Below are 17879 nucleotides of genomic sequence, written 5' to 3' on the forward strand. Positions count from 1 at the left end.
AGGCTACAGATTAGCTGGCTGTTTCTCAAGGAGTTCCTTGTGAGGTGGGGGAGTGGCTCTGTACGTAAAAAACAGTATTTCATTTGAGTCCATAGACGTATCACGACACTGCACTGGACAGATATTTGAAAGTTGTGCAGCATTAGTTGAATTTAGTGAAACTAAACTTCTAATTGCTGTTGTTTATAGGTCCCTTAACTCCGACTTCAGAGCATTTTTGCTTAAGCTAGAGAGGGTTCTTGACTCACTTTGTAGGAAGTACCAGAAAGTAGTTATATGTGGTGACTTCAATATTAATTTTGTACATGATTGTGCAAGAAAAAGGATGTTGATAGATCTCCTAAATTCATATGATCTGATGCAAACTGTGTTTTTTCCAACTAGGGTGCAGGGGAACAGTAGCACAGTCATAGACAATAATTTTATTCATTCTTCATTAGTAGATGGGCATTCTGTTAGTAAAACGGTGAATGGCCTTTCAGACCATGATGCACAAATTTTAACACTAAAAGGTTTTTGTACTCAAACCAATGTCGGATTTAATTACAAACTATGCAGGAAAGTTAATCCAACAGCAATAGAGAGTTTTTCAAAACTTGTCACGGAACAAGAGTGGCAAGATGTTTATAGTGCCAATAATATAGATGATAAATACAATGCTTTCCATAACACATTTCTCATGCTCTTTGAGAGTTGCTTTCCATTAGAACATTCTAAATGGGGTACTAGCAGTAATGGACAGCCCGGTTGGCTGATTAGTGGGATAAGGATATCATGTAGAACAAAGCGGGAATTATATCAAAATGTTAGAAGTAGTCACAATCAAGCTACAGTAGCCCATTACAAGCAGTATTGTAAGGTGCTTAAAATGTTATTAGCAAGGCAAAAAGTATGTGGTATGCAAATAGAATATCTAATTCACAGGATAAAATTAAAACCATATGGTCAGTTATGAAGGAAGTGTCTGGTCAGCAGCACAAGGTTCATGATATAAAGTCAGTCCGCAGTAATAATATTTCTGTTACTGATAAATCAGATATATGTACAGTATCTAACAACCATTTTCTGAGCATTGCTGGTGAATTAAATAAATATTTAGTTTCTACAGGAAATCATATAAATTTCTTAGCAAATGCCTTTCCGAGATTGACGTCTGAAATACTCCTCTGTGATACAGACAAGAGGGAGATTGAGTCAATAATTAAATCACTGAAGACTAAGGACTCTCATGGTTATGATGGAGTGTCTAGTAGAATATTAAAGTACTGTGCTGCACATGTTAGCCCCGTATTTAGCCATATTTGTAATTTTTCCTTTAGGAATGGTCAGTTTCCTGAGCGATTAAAGTACTCATTAGTAAAGCCGCTTTATAAAAAGGGAGAAAGGGATAATGAAGATAATTTTAGACCTATTTCTATGTCATCAGTGTTTGCAAAAGTTATCAAAAAGGCTGTGTATGTAAGGTTAATTGATCATTTTATATCACACGATTTGCTATCAAATGTACAGTTCAGCTTTAGAAGTCGTTTGACAACTGAAAATGCTATATTCTCTTTTCTCTGTGAGGTACTGGATGGGCTAAACAAAAAGTTTCAAACGCTTGGCGAATTTTTTGATTTAACAAAGGCATTTGACTGTGTTGATCTCACAATATTGCTCTAGAAGTTGGACCATTATGGAATAAGGGGAGTAGATCACAATTGGTTCACCTCTTACTTTAGCAACAGGCAGCAAAAGGTCATTATTCACAATGTTGATAATAGCTGTGATGTGGGATCTGAGTGGGGTACTGTCAAGTGGGGGGTGCCCCAGGGATCAGTGTTGGGGCCACTCCTTTTCCTTACTTATTTAAATGATATGCCCTCTAGTATTATGGGTAACTCTAAAATATTTATGTTTGCTGATGACACTAGCTTGGTAGTGAAGGATGTTGTGTGCAACATTGACTCGGTTTCAAGTAGTGCAGTACATGACCTCAGTTCATGGCTTGTAGAAAATAAACTAACGTTAAATCACAGTAAGACTCAGTTTTTACAGTTTCTAAGACACAATTCAACAAAACCTGACGTTTTAATCTTACAGAACGGGCATATGATTAGTGAAACTGAACAGTTCAAATTCCTAGGTGTTCAGATAGATAGTAAGCTGTCGTGGAAAGCCCACGTTCAGGATCTTGTTCAAAGACTTAATACTGTCATTTTCACTATTCGAACGGTATCGAAAGTGAGTGATACTTCGACACGTAAATTAGTCTACTTTACTTATTTTCATTCACTTATGTCGTATGGTATTATGTTTTGGGGTAACTATTTCCATTCTAGAAGGATATTTTTGGCTCAGAAATGGGCGGTTCGGGCAATAAGTGGTGTGAGTTCATGAACCTCTTGTCGACCTCTGTTCACGAGTCTGGGTATTTTGACATTGGCCTCTCAATATGTATATTCCTTATTGTCATTTCTTGTTACCAATATTAGTTTATTTCCAACAATAAGCAGTTTTCACTCGGTTAATACTCGGCAGAAATCAAACCTCCATTAGGATCGGACTTAATTAACTCTTGTGCAAAAAAAAGTGCAGTATACTGCTGCATCCATTTTCAATAAGCTGCCACTCGAATCCAAAAATCTTAGCAGTACTCCACGCACTTTCAAATCGAAACTGAAGAGTTTCCTCATGGGTCACTCCTTCTATTCTGTTGAGAAGTTCCTTGAAAAATCAAGATGATTCTCATTGTATTGATGATAGCATTTGCTTAAACTTATGGTCTGATTTTCTTTCAGGTTCATGAACATTTATTTTTATCTGTTATTACTTTCATGTTGTAAGATCATGTACTGACATGTTCCATGACCTTGGAGATTTGCTCCTCAATTTGGTCCTACGGAACTTGACATGTAAGTAAAATAAAAAAATAAAAATTGTAAGACATTTCCAGGGGCAGATGTGGACTCTGACCACAATCTATCGGTTATGAACTGTAGATTAAAACTGAAGAAACTGCAAAAAAGGTGGGAATTTGAGGAGATGGGACCTGGATAAACTGACTAAACCAGAGGTTGTACAGAGTTTCAGGGAGAGCATAAGGGAACAATTGACAGGAATCGGGGAAAGAAATACAGTAGAAGAAGAATGGGAGGCTTTTGAAGAATGAAATAGTGAAGGCAGCAGAGGATCAAGTAGGTAAAAAGATGAGGGCTACTAGAAATCAGAGATACAGAATTTAATTGATGAAAGGAGAAAATATAAAAATGGTGTAAGTGAAGCAGACAAAAAGGAATACGAACGTCTCAAAAATGAGATCAACAGGAAGCGCAAAATGGCGAAGCAGGTATGGCTAGAGGACAAATATAAGGACGTAGAGGCTTATCTCATGAGGGGTACGATAGATACTGCCTACAGGAAAATTAAAGAGACCTTTGGAGAAAAGAGAACCACTTGCATGAATCTCAAGAGCTCAGATGAAAACCCAGTTCTAAGCAAAGAAGGGAAAGCAGAAAGGTGGAAAGAGCATATAGAGGGTCTATACAGGGGCGATGTTCTTGAGGACAATATTATGGAAATGGAAGAGGATGTAGATGAAGATGAAATGGGATATATGATACTGCATGAAGAGTTTGACAGAGCGCGGAAAGACCTAAGTCGAAACAAGGCTCCGGGAGTAGACAACATTCCATTAGAACTACTGAAAGCCTTGGGAGAGCCAGTCCTAACAAAAATCTACCATCTGGTGAGCAAGATGTATGAGACAGGCGAAATTCGCTCAGAGTTCAAGAAAAATATAATAATTCCAATCCCAAGGAAAGCAGGTGTTGATAGATGTGAAAATTACCAAACTATCAGTTTAATAAGTCACAGCTGCAAAATACTAACTCGAATTCTTTACAGACGAATGGAAAAACTGGTAGAAGCTGACCTCGGCAAAGATCAGTTTGGATTCCATAGAAATGTTGGAACACGTGGGGCAATACTGACCCTACGACTTATCTTAGAAGAAAGATTAAGGAAAGGCAAACCTACGTTTCTAGCATTTGTAGACTTAGAGAAAGCTTTTGACAATGTTGACTGGAATACTCTCTTTCAAATTCTGAAAGTGGCAGGGGTAAAATTTATAAGAGTCGAGGGACATGAAAGGGAAGCCGTGGTTGGGAAGGGAGTGAGACAGGTTTGTAGCCTCTCCCTGATGCTGTTCAATCTGTATATTGAGCAAGCAGAGAAGGAAACAAAAGAAAAGTTCGGAGTAGTTATTAAAATCCAGGAAGAAGGAATAAAAACTTTGAGGTTCGCCAATGACATTGTAATTCTGTCAGAGACTGCAAAGGTCTTGGAAGAGCAGTTGAACGGAATGGATAGTGTCTTGAAAGGAGGGTATAAATGAACATCAACAGAAGCAAAATGAGGATAATGGAATGTAGTTGAATTAAGTCGGCTGACGCTGAGGGAATTAGATTAGCAAATGAGACACTTAAAGTAGTAAAGGAGTTTTGCTATTTGGGGAGCAAAATAACTGATGATGGTCAAAGTAGAGAGAATATAAAATGTAGACTGGCAATGGCAAGGAAAGCGTTTCTGAAGAAGAGAAATTTGTTAACATCGAGTATAGATTTAAGTGTCAGGAAGTCGTTTCTGAAAGTATTGGTATGGAGTGTAGCCATGTATGGAAGTGAAACATGGACAATAAATAGTTTAGACAAGATGAGAATAGAAGCTTTCGAAATGTGTTGCTACAGAAGAATGCTGAAGATTAAATGGGTAGATCACATCACTAATGAGGAGGTATTGAACAGAATTGGAGAGAAGAGAAGTTTGTGGCACAACTTGACTAGAAGAAGGGATCGGTTGGTAGGACATGTTCTGAGGCATCAAGGGATCACCAATTTAGTACTGGAGGGCAGCGTGTATGGTAAAAATCATAGAGGGAGACCAAGAGATGAATACACTAAGCAGATTCAGAAGGAGGTAGGCTGCAGTAGGTACTGGGAGATGAAGAAGCTCGCACAGGATAGAGTAGCAAGGAGAGCTGCATCAAACCAGTCTCAGGACTGAAGACCACAACAACAACAACAACAACATGCCACATTTTTTAAAACATGCAAAATCGACTGCTCAAGATTCAGTTGTACTAATCTTAGATGGCCATTCCACCCATACTAAAAGCTAAGATTTCATTGACAAGGCCAGAGAATATCATACAACTGTTGTGTGCTTGCACCCACACTGTAGCCACAAGCTCCAACTTTTAGATGAAGCATTCATGTCTCCTTTTAAAACCTTCTACACCAAAGCTTGTGAAAAATTTATTTGCATTAATCCAGGAAGAACTGTTACATAGTTTCCAATAACTGCACTCTTGGGTGAAGTACTTCTTATTGCAGCTATTCTAACACAGCAGTCGATAGCACCAGACAGTGTGAATTTTTCCTCTAGACCCTAAAGTGTTTACCGATGAAGATTATACTGCAGCTGAGGTACTGATATTCCTTTGGATAGGGACACCAATATTGTGCCTTTTTAAAAAATTGATTCTTCTCATTTGAAACAGCTGAGTCTTCTGCAAGCGATGGTCCCTCTGGATGCCAAACTGCTGTATCTTTTTCAAATACACCTCCTGGTTCATTTCTAGAACCAAATTATGAGCTGCCTTTCAAGTGCAGGCTTCCTTCAGATTATTGGTGGTAAGCCTTGTCCAAGAGAAGGTTCCCCTCAGTGTTTGACCATTAATAACTTCCCTCTGAGTATCCAACAGGTGGGTTCCACATAAGCCCAAAGGACGCAAAAGCTTTCCCTAAGAAACAGAGTGTGGATCAAAGACGAACTAAGAGTGAAAAGTAAAAGTCTGTCATAATCACTTCAAGCACTTATAAAAATGTGTTGCCTGAAGCTAAAAGAAAGAAAGAGTTGTAGCTTTTAATGAAAAAAAGGACGTTTGAAGGAAAACAAACAGGGAAGGCCAATATTCTACAATGTAAGGCAACACAAAACAAAGGTAAGAAGCTAAAGGTGGGACCATACTCTAATTAGAGTTTCTGCTAAAAAGAAACTTTTTCAAGAAGAAATGGAAGAAGAAAATTCCACTCATGAGGACTGTGGCACAGACTGCTTTTACTGCAAGGAAGTGTTTTCTAGATCTAAAGAAAATGAAGGATGGATTAGATGTTGGAGACATAAACGCTGGGCCCACAAAGTGTGCGCTGGATGTCATATGAATGGCAACAACCTCAAATGGGAATTTTGTACATGACTTAATATTGTTTCTGAATGGATAAACTGTGAATGAATCAGACTGAAATAGCAGTCCACTGTGTCACTGATTTCTCTATTTACATCATTAGAAATAATTAATGTTTCTTATTTGTGGACCTTTTTTGTGCCAACAGTGTACTGCAACCTGTTTCTTTCTCATTTGTATTATTGTTCTCCTAATTATAATCAATTGTGAAATAAATAATATAAGCCTACCCACGTTTTAAACAGTCTATTTGTGAATGGTGGCAAAAGGCAGGTCACTTTATTTCATTAGGTAGGGAAAAGTGGCCACTATGTAAGCTTTCAGAAAAACTTTTATATATCCTATAAAATAAACTTTTACCTTAGTTATAAATATTTGGTGTGATGCTTTACAGTATGTAGATTCGAGATGTATATCCAAGAAACTTCTGTTAATAGCCATGGTTTCATGAAAATTCAGTTTCACTTAGAGTGGCCACGTTACCCCACCTTCCCCTAAATGAAATTTAGGGGATTATTTTTAGTGCTCGCTTGGATGACTTCACACTTTTCATAATTCTTTTCCACCATATAGATGTCTTATCTAAATAATTTTTCAAATTTTTTTGATCATCTGATGACTTTACATGACGGCAAATGACAGCAACATCTGCAAACAATCTAAGAGGACTGCTCAGATTGCCTCCTAAATCATTTATAAAGATCAGGAACAACAGAGGGCTTATAACACTCCCTAAGGGAACGCCAGATGTTGCTTGTGTTTTCCTCGATGACTTCCCATCAATTATTACTATCTGCGACCTTTCTGACAGGAAATCGCAAATCCATTCATACAAATGATACAATGCTCCATAGTCACACTATTTAATTAGAAGTCATTTGTGAGGAATGGTACTCATTACTTTGTGAGAATAAAGAGCTACATGTGTATCGCAATGATATTTTCTGAATCCGTGTTGGCTATTTGTCAATAAATCATTTTATTCAAGGTGATTTATAATTTTTGGAGCACAGTATATGTTCAAAAATCCTACTGCAAATTAATGTCAGTGATATGGTCTGTAATTCAGTGGATTATTCCTATTTTCTTTCCTAGGTATTGGTATGACTTACACAACTTTCCAGTCTTTGGGTATGGATCTTTCTACAAGCGAGTAGTTGCCTATGATTGCTAAGTATGGGGCTATTGTTTCTGCATACTCTGAAAGGAACCTGACTGGTATACAATGTGGACTGGAAGCCTTGCCTTTCTTAAGTGTTTTAAGCTGCTTCACTAGACTGAGGATATCTGCTGCTAAGTTACTCATGTTGACAGTTGTTGTTGATTCAAATTCTGGAGTATTTACTCTGCCTTCTTTCGTAAAGGAATTTTGGAAAACCATGTTTTGTAACTCTGCTTCAGTTGTGCTGCCATCAATAACATCACCATTGTCATCATGCAGTGAAGGTGTTGATTGTGTCTTGCCATTGGTGTACTTTACATATGACTATGATCTCTTTGGGTTTTCTACCAGATTTTGAGACAGCTTTGTTGTGGAAACTATTAAAAGCATCTCACTTTGAAGTTCACACTAAATTTTGAGATTCTGTAAAACTTTACCAATCTTGGATATTTTACAGTCTTTTAAATGTGGCATGCCTTATTTGTTGCTTCTGCAACAGTGTTCTGACCTATTTTGTATATCATGGGGGATCAGTATCATGTCTTATTAATTTATTTGGTATATATCTCTCAGTTGCCATAGATACCAGTTCTCTGAATTTAAATCATGTCTGGTCTATGCTTGCACAGTCACATTGGAAGAAGTGGAGACTGTCTCTTAGCAAGGTCTCTAGCTACCAAAACCTTGTGATCACTGACCTCTGTATCCACCGTCTACACTTTGAGTAGATTCCTGAAATAGTTGTCCAAAATAATTTTAAACATGTATTTTTGCCTACACAGATTGAAGTCACAAACCACTATAACTGTACAAGTGGGGTACCTATTTTAATTGACACTCAAGGTTTCTTTGAACTGTCCAGCAAATGTATCATCTGAGTTGGGGCTCAGTAAAAAGAACCAATTATTAATTTTTTTCTGGTTGTCAAGTATAGCTTCCACACACACTAACTTACAGGAAGTATCCACTACAGTTTCACTACAAAGTAAACTACTTCTGACCATAATAAACACTCCATAACCAAGTGTATTTAATTTATCCTTTCTGAACGTGGTTAGGTCCTTTGTAAAAATTTTGGCTCAACGTATTTCTGGCATTAGCCTTCTTTCCATACCTATTATGATTTGATTCAGTGTTTTCTATTAGTGTTTGGACCTCTGACTCTTTTCTAACACAGCTAGAACTGTTTACAACTAAATACTGATTCTTTCTATGTCTACCCTCTTCCTGCGTTCATTACACACTAGTATTATTTTTCTACAACTTACCTTCAACCTTTAGTTGGAAAGCCATCTGCTCATAGCCAGCTGGATTTTCAGCAATACAAGAATACAGGCCGACATCATCTTCTAATGCATACATCAAATGCAGTTGCTTGCCATCTGATGATATGTAAATATTTTCTGATGTCCCCGCAACAAGTGGTATCCCATTCTGTGCACAGCAGCATTAAAGAGAGATGAAAGAATTCATGAATTATGCTGTTTGTAAATTACATTTAGTATAGTTAAGAATCAGCAACATTTTATATACACAATCCATCATGAAGATGCTTCAAAAGATGTTAATAAACTAGCTGCACATGTAGTTATAATACTGATTGAGAGACAGTAATGTCTACAACATAGTGTTTCATCAAGGACAGATGACTATACCAAAATTCTCTTTCATGGGGTAATATATATGAATACAAACAACTTTGAAAGCAAAAACTGTCAACAAAGTTTCTTTTGCAGTTATGACCAGAAGATAAGTAGTAGGATACAAATTGCAGTGAGAAGTAAATAAAAATATTAGGCACTGTCTTCTGATCAAGACTTTTGTTTTGTTAATATTCAAAAATACACTGCAAACCTTGTATCGCAAGATAAAAACAGCAATGTATTACATTTAATATGAACTCATGTTTTATTTTATGCTTACTTTATACCATGTATAAGTTGGTGCAGGAGAACCATCTAATGCACACTTCAGAACTGTTCTCTGATGAAGTTTCACTGGGTGGTTCTGGACAGTTGGTATTCCAGGAACAACTGACGGTGGCTCTGGCAAGATTTGTCAAATACATAGTGGTAAGTGACTACTAGGTAACTATTATAAACTTTATGAAAGAGAAGCAAAAATAGAGTTTCTAAATATATTTTGAAGCAAAATACTGTTCCAAAGATATTTTTAAATTAAAAACTGTTATAAAAATTTGCTATTGAATGCTATTTAATATATTTAAAAAATACACCCCTTGACTCACTATGCCACTATGGACGAAATTTTCATTTAGTGAAAAATCATCTACTTCAAATACCCTATCCAAATAATGAAATACAAAATTTGTTTTTATAAATACATAAAAATTAAAAGTCAACCCAGTAAAGATTGGAAGACCAGACATATGCACAAAGAAAACTTAATAAATACCATAGCTTTTTGAACAAGATATACCTGGAGGAAACAAGATTAGTCATGGTTTACGTAGGAAAGTCACACAATACCTGATGGGAGAAAAATGCAGAGCCAGTCTTCTTGTCTTGCATATGTGACCTTCCTCCTTGAATCATATATGGTTTTATTTCCTCCAGCTATATTATCTCTTTCAATAGATGGAGAATGTCCTTGTTACAAATTAAAATTATTTTTTGTTCTAGTAATTGTCTTCACTAAATGTGTGATAAAACTAAATCTGTGATTTTATGCTGTTTACCACAGGTAAACGCAAATGGAACACTTTCAAAAATTATGTTGAGAACATGATCTGAACTACAACAACAATGTAAATATTAGTATTGGAAGATTGGAAAATAATAATTCACATTTTTCCTTAGGCCTTATGGACAAACACATACATTGTTCTGACACTGCAAGTAGTCTGTGGTGAGAGGTCGCGTTTGGTGGAGAGGTTGTGAAGAACAATGAAAGTGGAAGGGAACTAGAGGAGGAAGGATTAAGAGGGGGTGGGTGGGATGGACTGAATTCATGAATACCACAAGTGGAAACCTAATTTAGATGTAGACAGAATCAGCAGTGTGTTGCAAATGATAAATGAGAGTTTCAGGGAGGAATTTGGGTGGGGAAGTTTGGGGGGCTGAAAGAATAGTATAAAGGGAGAGGGTACATACTGAGGAACAGCGTCAGTGATGACTCATAGACTCACAGTGCAAGGAACTGAAATCAAGGGATTAAGGAGAAGTACTGAGGCATAAGAAGCTGAGGAGTTGTGTTGGGTGTCAGGAGAGGAGGTTATTATAGAACATGGAGTCAAAAGTTGAGGCTAGGGGATTACTGGACTGAAAGATTTATTCTCAAGACAGTTTCCACATATGCAATTCAGAGAAGTTTGTTTTGGGGATGATAATTCATATGAATGGGTGTTGATGGTAACCATTTTGTGGTCCGTGGGTGGTCAGTCATGCCTTTGACCACAATTTAGTGGAAATAACCCCCATATAAACAGCTATGCAATAGCTGAAACAGCATTGGTGGTCCTCTGTCTGATGGGAAAGTATATACCTGTTACAGGATTGAAATAGTTTATCCTGGATGGTACACAAGACAGGTCTGGCATATGGGTCTTTCACATATACATGACTCATGTGATCAGGCACTGGAAGAAGGACTGCCAAAAGGACAGACCAGGATATTTCATAGCTTGGATTGTCAGTGGTGTACAATTTTGGGAGATGTGGGAAGGATTTTGGTGAAGATAACCCATAGTTCAGGGCATAATGAGAGGTTTTTGATCTTTGGCAAAGGATAAGATTCAGTTACTGCAGTCCAAAGTGACAATCATTACTAACAGTATTATGAAAATAATAGTTGCTACTCACCAGGCACACCAAAAAGATTGTGAGAAAGTGAGCTTTTGGCCAACAAGGCCTTCGTGAAAATAGACAAGATACCCACACACACTCATCCAAATACAACTCACACACACATAACCACAGTCTCTGGCTGCTGAAGGTAGACTGCAAACAGCAGTGGTGCTGCTTGCAGTCTAGCTTCATCAACCATAGACTGTGATGTGTGTGTGTGTGTGTGTGTGTGAGTGTGTGTGTATTGCCAATTTTTGACCAAGGACTTGTTGGCCAAAAGCTCACTTTCTGACAGTCTTTTTGGTATGCCTATTTGTGACTCAGCATCTCCACTATATGGGGAGTAACAACTATCCTTTTTATAATACTGTTACATTCCAACCTGGATTTTCCATTGTTTAATGTAGTCATTACCAACAGGGTGATCTTTTGCAGACGATTAGGTGATTAGTTGGTGTGGTTGGAGAATTACAATTATGCAGAGATATGGCATGGCAAATCTGTTTGTCTTCCAGTTTTTTTTTTATTTCCAGATGGCGGGTGGCAGGGGGGTGGGTGGGGAAGTGGGAGGGGTGGGTGTGAGTGGGAAAATGCTGCCCTGTGAAGACTTCTTTGGAAAGTTGTACAGCAACCTGAGGGAGTGACTGCTGGATGAGACATCGGTAAGTACAAAGCAGAACATTGTCAATTATAATGAACTACCCCTCTGACACATCATTTAGTTCCATACTCCACCTGGCCTGATAAGATGTTCTAATCCATTTCTAGAATCATATTTTCCTCCATCCCCCAAATCAGCTTCCAACTGCTCACCACTTTACTCTTTGTATCTTACTTCTTAACATTCATACTTCTGTTAATCTAAGAGTTTTTGTATTCACTATTCCATTATTTCATCCATTCATTCACTCTTTCGCTATGTTCTGTAGCTTTCATCAAGAAGAAGAATCTTTAGAGACGTGTAATAAGTCAAAATATACATTAACAAAAGACAAGAAACTCTTCTAGTTGTAATCTGTATAATGCATTAATAATAGGCTACCATTATTCTGCTTTATTTTATTTATTTTTATTTATTTATTTATTTATTGTTCCGTGGGACCACATTTAGGAGAAGTCTCCATGGTCATGGAACGAGTCAATACATGAAATTATAACACAATTGTAGAAACAGATAAAATGAAATATAAGAAACATATTCAGGCGACAAGTCATTAGTTTCATGCTAATGTGGTCTAAATTTGTTTGAGAATATTAGAAAGAAAGCTGTCATTTTGAAAAAAAAATTAAATTAAATTAAAAAAAAAAAAACTGCTACCTCCTGAGTTTCACTAGAAGGCTGTTGTTTATTTCTATTAGTTACTTAATATTTGCTTGATTACAATGGTATGTGTAGCAACTTTATAATGAACCCTTGTTGTGTAGCTAACAGAACTTTTAAATCCCTGAATCTATATATTTGGATAATTTGTGGAAACAGTGGCTATAAGACATTTTTCTTAAATTTTCATTTGAATTGGTACAGATTCCTCATTTCTTGTTTTATGTTAGACAGGGGCTTATTGAATGTCTTCCTGCCAGAGTACTGACTCCATTCTGTACCATAAAGAAGAAGGCAGAGTTCATATGAAAATTATTTTTGTCATCATGTATATCATAGATCAGCTGAAACTGATTTTTATAATTGGCAACATAAACCTTTAAGAAGTATATGTACTGTGGAGTCAGTATAAGAATTCCAAGATCCCAAAAGAGGCTTCTGTAAAGTGTATAGTTATCTACTTTACACAATATTTTTACTACCTCCTTCCACTGAACAAACACCTTATTTACTTCAGTTGCGTTGCCCCAGAAAACAATTTCAAAAGACAGCAGGAACCCAAAACACAAAAAATAAGCAACACTTTTGACTTTAAGTTGATACAAATAAAGACAATTCTAAGGATGTAACACACTGAAATAACCTTCTTGATTAGTTTATTTATGTGATGACTCAGTTTTAACTTCTTATACAGTATGGACCCAAATACTTTTGCGAAGAATTACTCCATTTTTGAAGTCTGATGATGCATCTAATTTATTACTCATAAATTTTGATTAGTAAAGTAAACAGCCAATCAGTAATGGCTACTGATGGGCTGTTTACTTTACTAATTGAAGTTTATGCACAGTTGCTGTTAACAGTCATGTTCAAGACTGTGATTCCCCATAAACATTCTGGAAAGTCAACACCACTTGAATAATAAAAGAGATGGTATCCTCTTTTCCTAGCCTGCACAAAACTAAGGAACCACCAGGTAATTGAATGGAATATTTAGAAAACATAAACTTGTATAGTGAGTGTAGTTTCACATTGGTCTGTACTACATAATAATGGAGCAAATAGGACAGACCCTCACAAGCAACATTTGAAACATATAAGCCAACACCAAAGGAAAGAAACTTGCTAGCTTTTCGAGTTATCCCTTGATGAGCTAGAGTTTTTACACACACACATGTTTTGGCAGATGTTAGGGGCGAAGCCAGATGGGGTGGGTCAAAGGAGAGGGACGTGGGAAGCAGGGAGGAGGATTGGGGGTGAGTGGTTAGCAGCTCAGAGGGAGGCAGCTGGTTTGCCAGCTAGTAATGCAGCAGAGAGGAGTGGCAAGTACATGGGCTGGGCATGTAGTGCATGATTGTAGGGGCTGGTGGAGACCAATTGTAAGAGTTGGTGGGAGCTGGTGCATACTGAAGGCAGTAGTGGGACATGAAATGGGAAGGTGTGACAGGACAGAGGGAAGGGGAACAGTCAGCTGGAGGGTGTCGAGACAGTGGGTTACCTCAGAGCGAGGCCAGGATGATTATGGAAGTGGAGGATGTGATTTACGGATAACTCCAACCTGCATAGGTTGGAGAAGCTGGTGGTAGAAGAGAGAATCCACATGGTCCAGGTTGTGAAGCAGCCATGGAAACTGAGCATGTTGTGCTTAGCTGCATGTTATGCCACCAGTTGGTCAACATTTTTCTTGGTAACAGTTTGGTGGTGGACACTCATCCTGGTGCACAGCAGGTTGGTTCTCATGCAGACATTAAAAGCTGTGTAGCATTTGCAGTAGAGTTAGTTTATGACATGGCTGCTTTCACAGGTGGTCCAGCCTCCGAGGAGGTAGGATAAGCCTGACAGGACTGGAGTAGCAGGTGCTGGGTGGTTGGATTGGGCAGGTCTTGCATCTTCGCCTGGTGTGACTGAAAGTGGTGGTGCACCAAAACTACATCAAATGACTGCCTACAGTCAACTGCTGCCTGGAATGACTTGCAATTTTATGTGGCATCTACAAACACGTGTAACAAAGTGAGGAGAAAAAATCACATGAGTAGTGCTGTGTGAAAGAAATGCAGATCAAATAGGGATACAAACAAGATATATCTTGTTATTGGAAAGATTAGAAAAATGTCACTTAGTATAGAATTCAAAGAAGTTTTGTCACTCTGCCTGTGGCAGAAAATCAGGTGGTCACATGAGTACTGTCCAAAGCAGTATATATTTAAATTTGCATAGGAAATATTCTAAATGCATCCTGATAACTGAAATTCTGTAATACTTTACTGAAATATGTATTTTAAAATACATTTTGGGGCAGCTCCAACACATAGCCTTAACTATGAGGCACACCTGCAGTGGTTTCTATTTGATAACAATAGTTAATGAATAGTAAAATTTCTCTGGTACTACTGATAAGTCACATAGCAGCCTCCATAAAATTTAGGACCAAGAGATTCATCATCTGACTTGGGATTATGCCACAGAATAAGATGCCATTCTTAACTTAGCTGGCACAGCTGTACATGCAACTGCAGAAAATCAGAAACTTGTGGCTGGATCATATAACTTATAGCACAAGCAGTTTTGATCTGGTGGTCATCAAACTGGATATGGTGTAGACCATACAAGGCTATCACTAATAATAAATTATTTATAATGATAGAGCAATCACACAAAATGTGAAGTTTTATAGTGATATGGGCTTGCTTAACTACTCACTATAAGCACAGCATTTGATGATGGCTACTAGAGAAGGTATTATGCTTGGAGGCCAACCCGCTATTGAGGTCACACACACAAAGAGTGAAATTGGTCATTTCCTCTTTAAAGGAAACTTCATGGTTTTCACTTTAGGGAAATGACAGGAAATCTAAATCTGGATGGCCAGATGAAGGTTTTAACTACACTACTCAGTAATGGAAATCCAGTGTCTTAATCTCCATGCCACAGCACTCATTGAAAACAAAGTCGTCTGCTAGTACTTATTTTGCAAATTGATTTTCAACTGAAAAAGGTATGACTATGATGTCAACTAAAGTATGCTTCTGCTTTCCCATGTCTTCTCAGCACAATATGTGTGACATAATAACTTGCCATAACCATCAGCTACTCACTAACATATGGAATCACTTGGGAAGCTGCTTGCTCTTTGTATTTTTGTATTATCATCTCCTCCTGCCTCTCTGCAATGCTTCAGTCAGTGTTCTGTACACTGTCCGTTCCCAGGAGATCATGGACTGTCTATAGTGTTCTGTGAGAAGTCCGTTCTGATGATCAGTGTCTGGCATCCTGGGTGATTTCCATGTTCCAAGGGCTTGTGTGAGATTTTAATGTCTTACCACAGAGCTCTCAACTTTTTGCTACTTTATGTCATTATTTTACTTTAAACATGATCACATCTCAATGCTGTATGTAAACTTGACAATAGGGCAGCCCAAGTACCTCAGCTACTGCACGGAATAAGATTCTGATCAGTATGACTACTGTTGTGCTCTGCTAATCTAGTGCCTATATGCTCCAACAACTGTTGTCATAGTAATGGCAGATTACCTCTAACAAAGTTGAAAGTGTGGGATAGTTCTTAAAAATTTAAGCATTAGAGGACTCACCACTTTGTACAATTGCTTACATATTTGAAACACCTGTTTGTGATGGTTGTGGAGACTATTAATTCCAGAATATAAGGAAATGTGAACAGAGGTTTGTTTAAGGTCTCAGTGCCCTGCAGCTACAAAAATTAACTCTTATATCAACTCTTATCACTACGACTAAGAACAGTTCTCACAGTACAGTCTTAAAGTCACTTTGTATTTTGGTATCCCTGACATGTTTGACAATCTGGAAGTCCCATTGTATTTTGTCATCTCTGACATGGTTCACATAAAAAATAATCTGCTAAATTTAAAAGAGATATTTTTTGCAGACATTAGTTTTCATGTCACTTCTTATCAAATCACATAAGTCACTATCTCATATTTAAAATCTATTTTGAAGATACAGAAAAATTTTCATTATGCAGTGGAGTGTAAGCTGATTTGAAACTTCCTGGCAGAATGAAACTATGTGCTGGAGCAGGACTTCTATGTGGTTACTTTGACTACTGACTGAGCTATCGAAGTATGACACACAACCCACCCTCACAACTTTACTTCCACCAGTCCCGCAATTCCTACCTTCTTGCCTTCCAAACACGTGAGACTAGCATCCTGGAAGAAAAGATAATGGGAAGATGTAGTTTAGTCACATCCAGGAGGTTGTTTCCTGAATGAATTTTCACTCTGTAGCAGAGAGAAGGTAGGAGATGAGGTGCTGGTGGAAGTAGCACTTGCTAATGAAAGGCAAAGGTCTTAGGTTTGAGGCCTGGAACAGCACTCATTTTTAATTTGCCAGAGACTTTCAAATCTGCAAACACTCTGCTGAGAGTAAAAATTCATTCTGGAAACAGTCCCCCAGGCTGTGGCCAAGTCATGTCTCCACAGTGTCCTTTCTTCCAAGGATACTAGTCCTGCAAGGTATCCAGGAAAACATCTGTAAAATTTGGAAGGTAGAAGATGAAGTACAGTTGCAAGTAAAGCTGTGAGGCTGGGCTGTGAGATGTGCTTGGATAGCTCAGTCAGTACAGCACTTGCCCACAAAAGGAATAGGTCCCAGGTTTGAGTGTCAGTCCAACACTTAGTTTTAATCTGCCAAGAAGATTCAAATCTGACCATACACTGCTGCAGAGTGAAAATTCATTCTGGAAAAAGTCCTCCAGCTTTGGCTAACCAGTGTCTCTGCAGTATCATTTCTTTCAGGAGTGCTAGTCCTGCAAGGAATGCAAGAGAACTCCTATTAAGTTTGGAAGGTAGGATGTGAGGTGGAAGTACAGTTGTGAGAGCAGATTGTGAGTTGTGCTTTGATAGCTCAGTTGGTAGAGTACTTGCACACAAAAGCTATGACTCTCAGTCTGTCAGAAAATTTTTTATCTGTCAGGCAGTTGTATTTTTAAATTAACTGAATAGCCCTTGACAAATATTTACAGATATTTGTAAAAAAGGGAAAGAACTATTCATAGAATTACAGAAACTCACCTTGAATTTCCACATTAAATTTCTGCTCTGTTGTACCTGCCTTATTGATTGCTAAACAAGAATACTTTCCACCATGAGCTCTAGTGACATTAGGAATAACCTGAAATATTAAAAACAAAAATTTTTGTTACTACATTTAATTTTGTTTAGATAATGGCAAAAATGTTCAAATGTGTGTTACTTCCTAAGGGACCAAACTGCTGAGGTCATTGGTCACTAGACATACACACAACTTAAACTAACTTATGCTAAGAACAACACAGACACCCATGCCCGAGGCAGGACTCGAACCTCTGGCGGGAGGGGCCATGCA

The 17879-nt window shown here is 37.8% G+C and overlaps 1 protein-coding gene across 1 annotated transcript in view; it reads right to left on the bottom strand.

Annotated features, from left to right (window-relative positions):
- LOC124723147 (hemicentin-1-like) overlaps positions 1-17879 on the bottom strand; it is a 754903-nt gene that overhangs the window by 237289 nt on the left and 499735 nt on the right. Inside the window, exons 38-40 of the mRNA XM_047248337.1 lie at positions 17567-17666; positions 9312-9433; positions 8657-8822 (exon numbers count right to left, since the gene is read on the bottom strand). Coding sequence (XP_047104293.1) covers positions 8657-8822; positions 9312-9433; positions 17567-17666 — 388 coding nt within the window. The remainder of the gene's footprint in view (positions 1-8656; positions 8823-9311; positions 9434-17566; positions 17667-17879) is intronic.

This window comes from Schistocerca piceifrons, chromosome X (genome assembly GCF_021461385.2).
Source record: "Schistocerca piceifrons isolate TAMUIC-IGC-003096 chromosome X, iqSchPice1.1, whole genome shotgun sequence".
Classification (NCBI taxonomy): Eukaryota; Metazoa; Arthropoda; class Insecta; order Orthoptera; family Acrididae; genus Schistocerca; species Schistocerca piceifrons.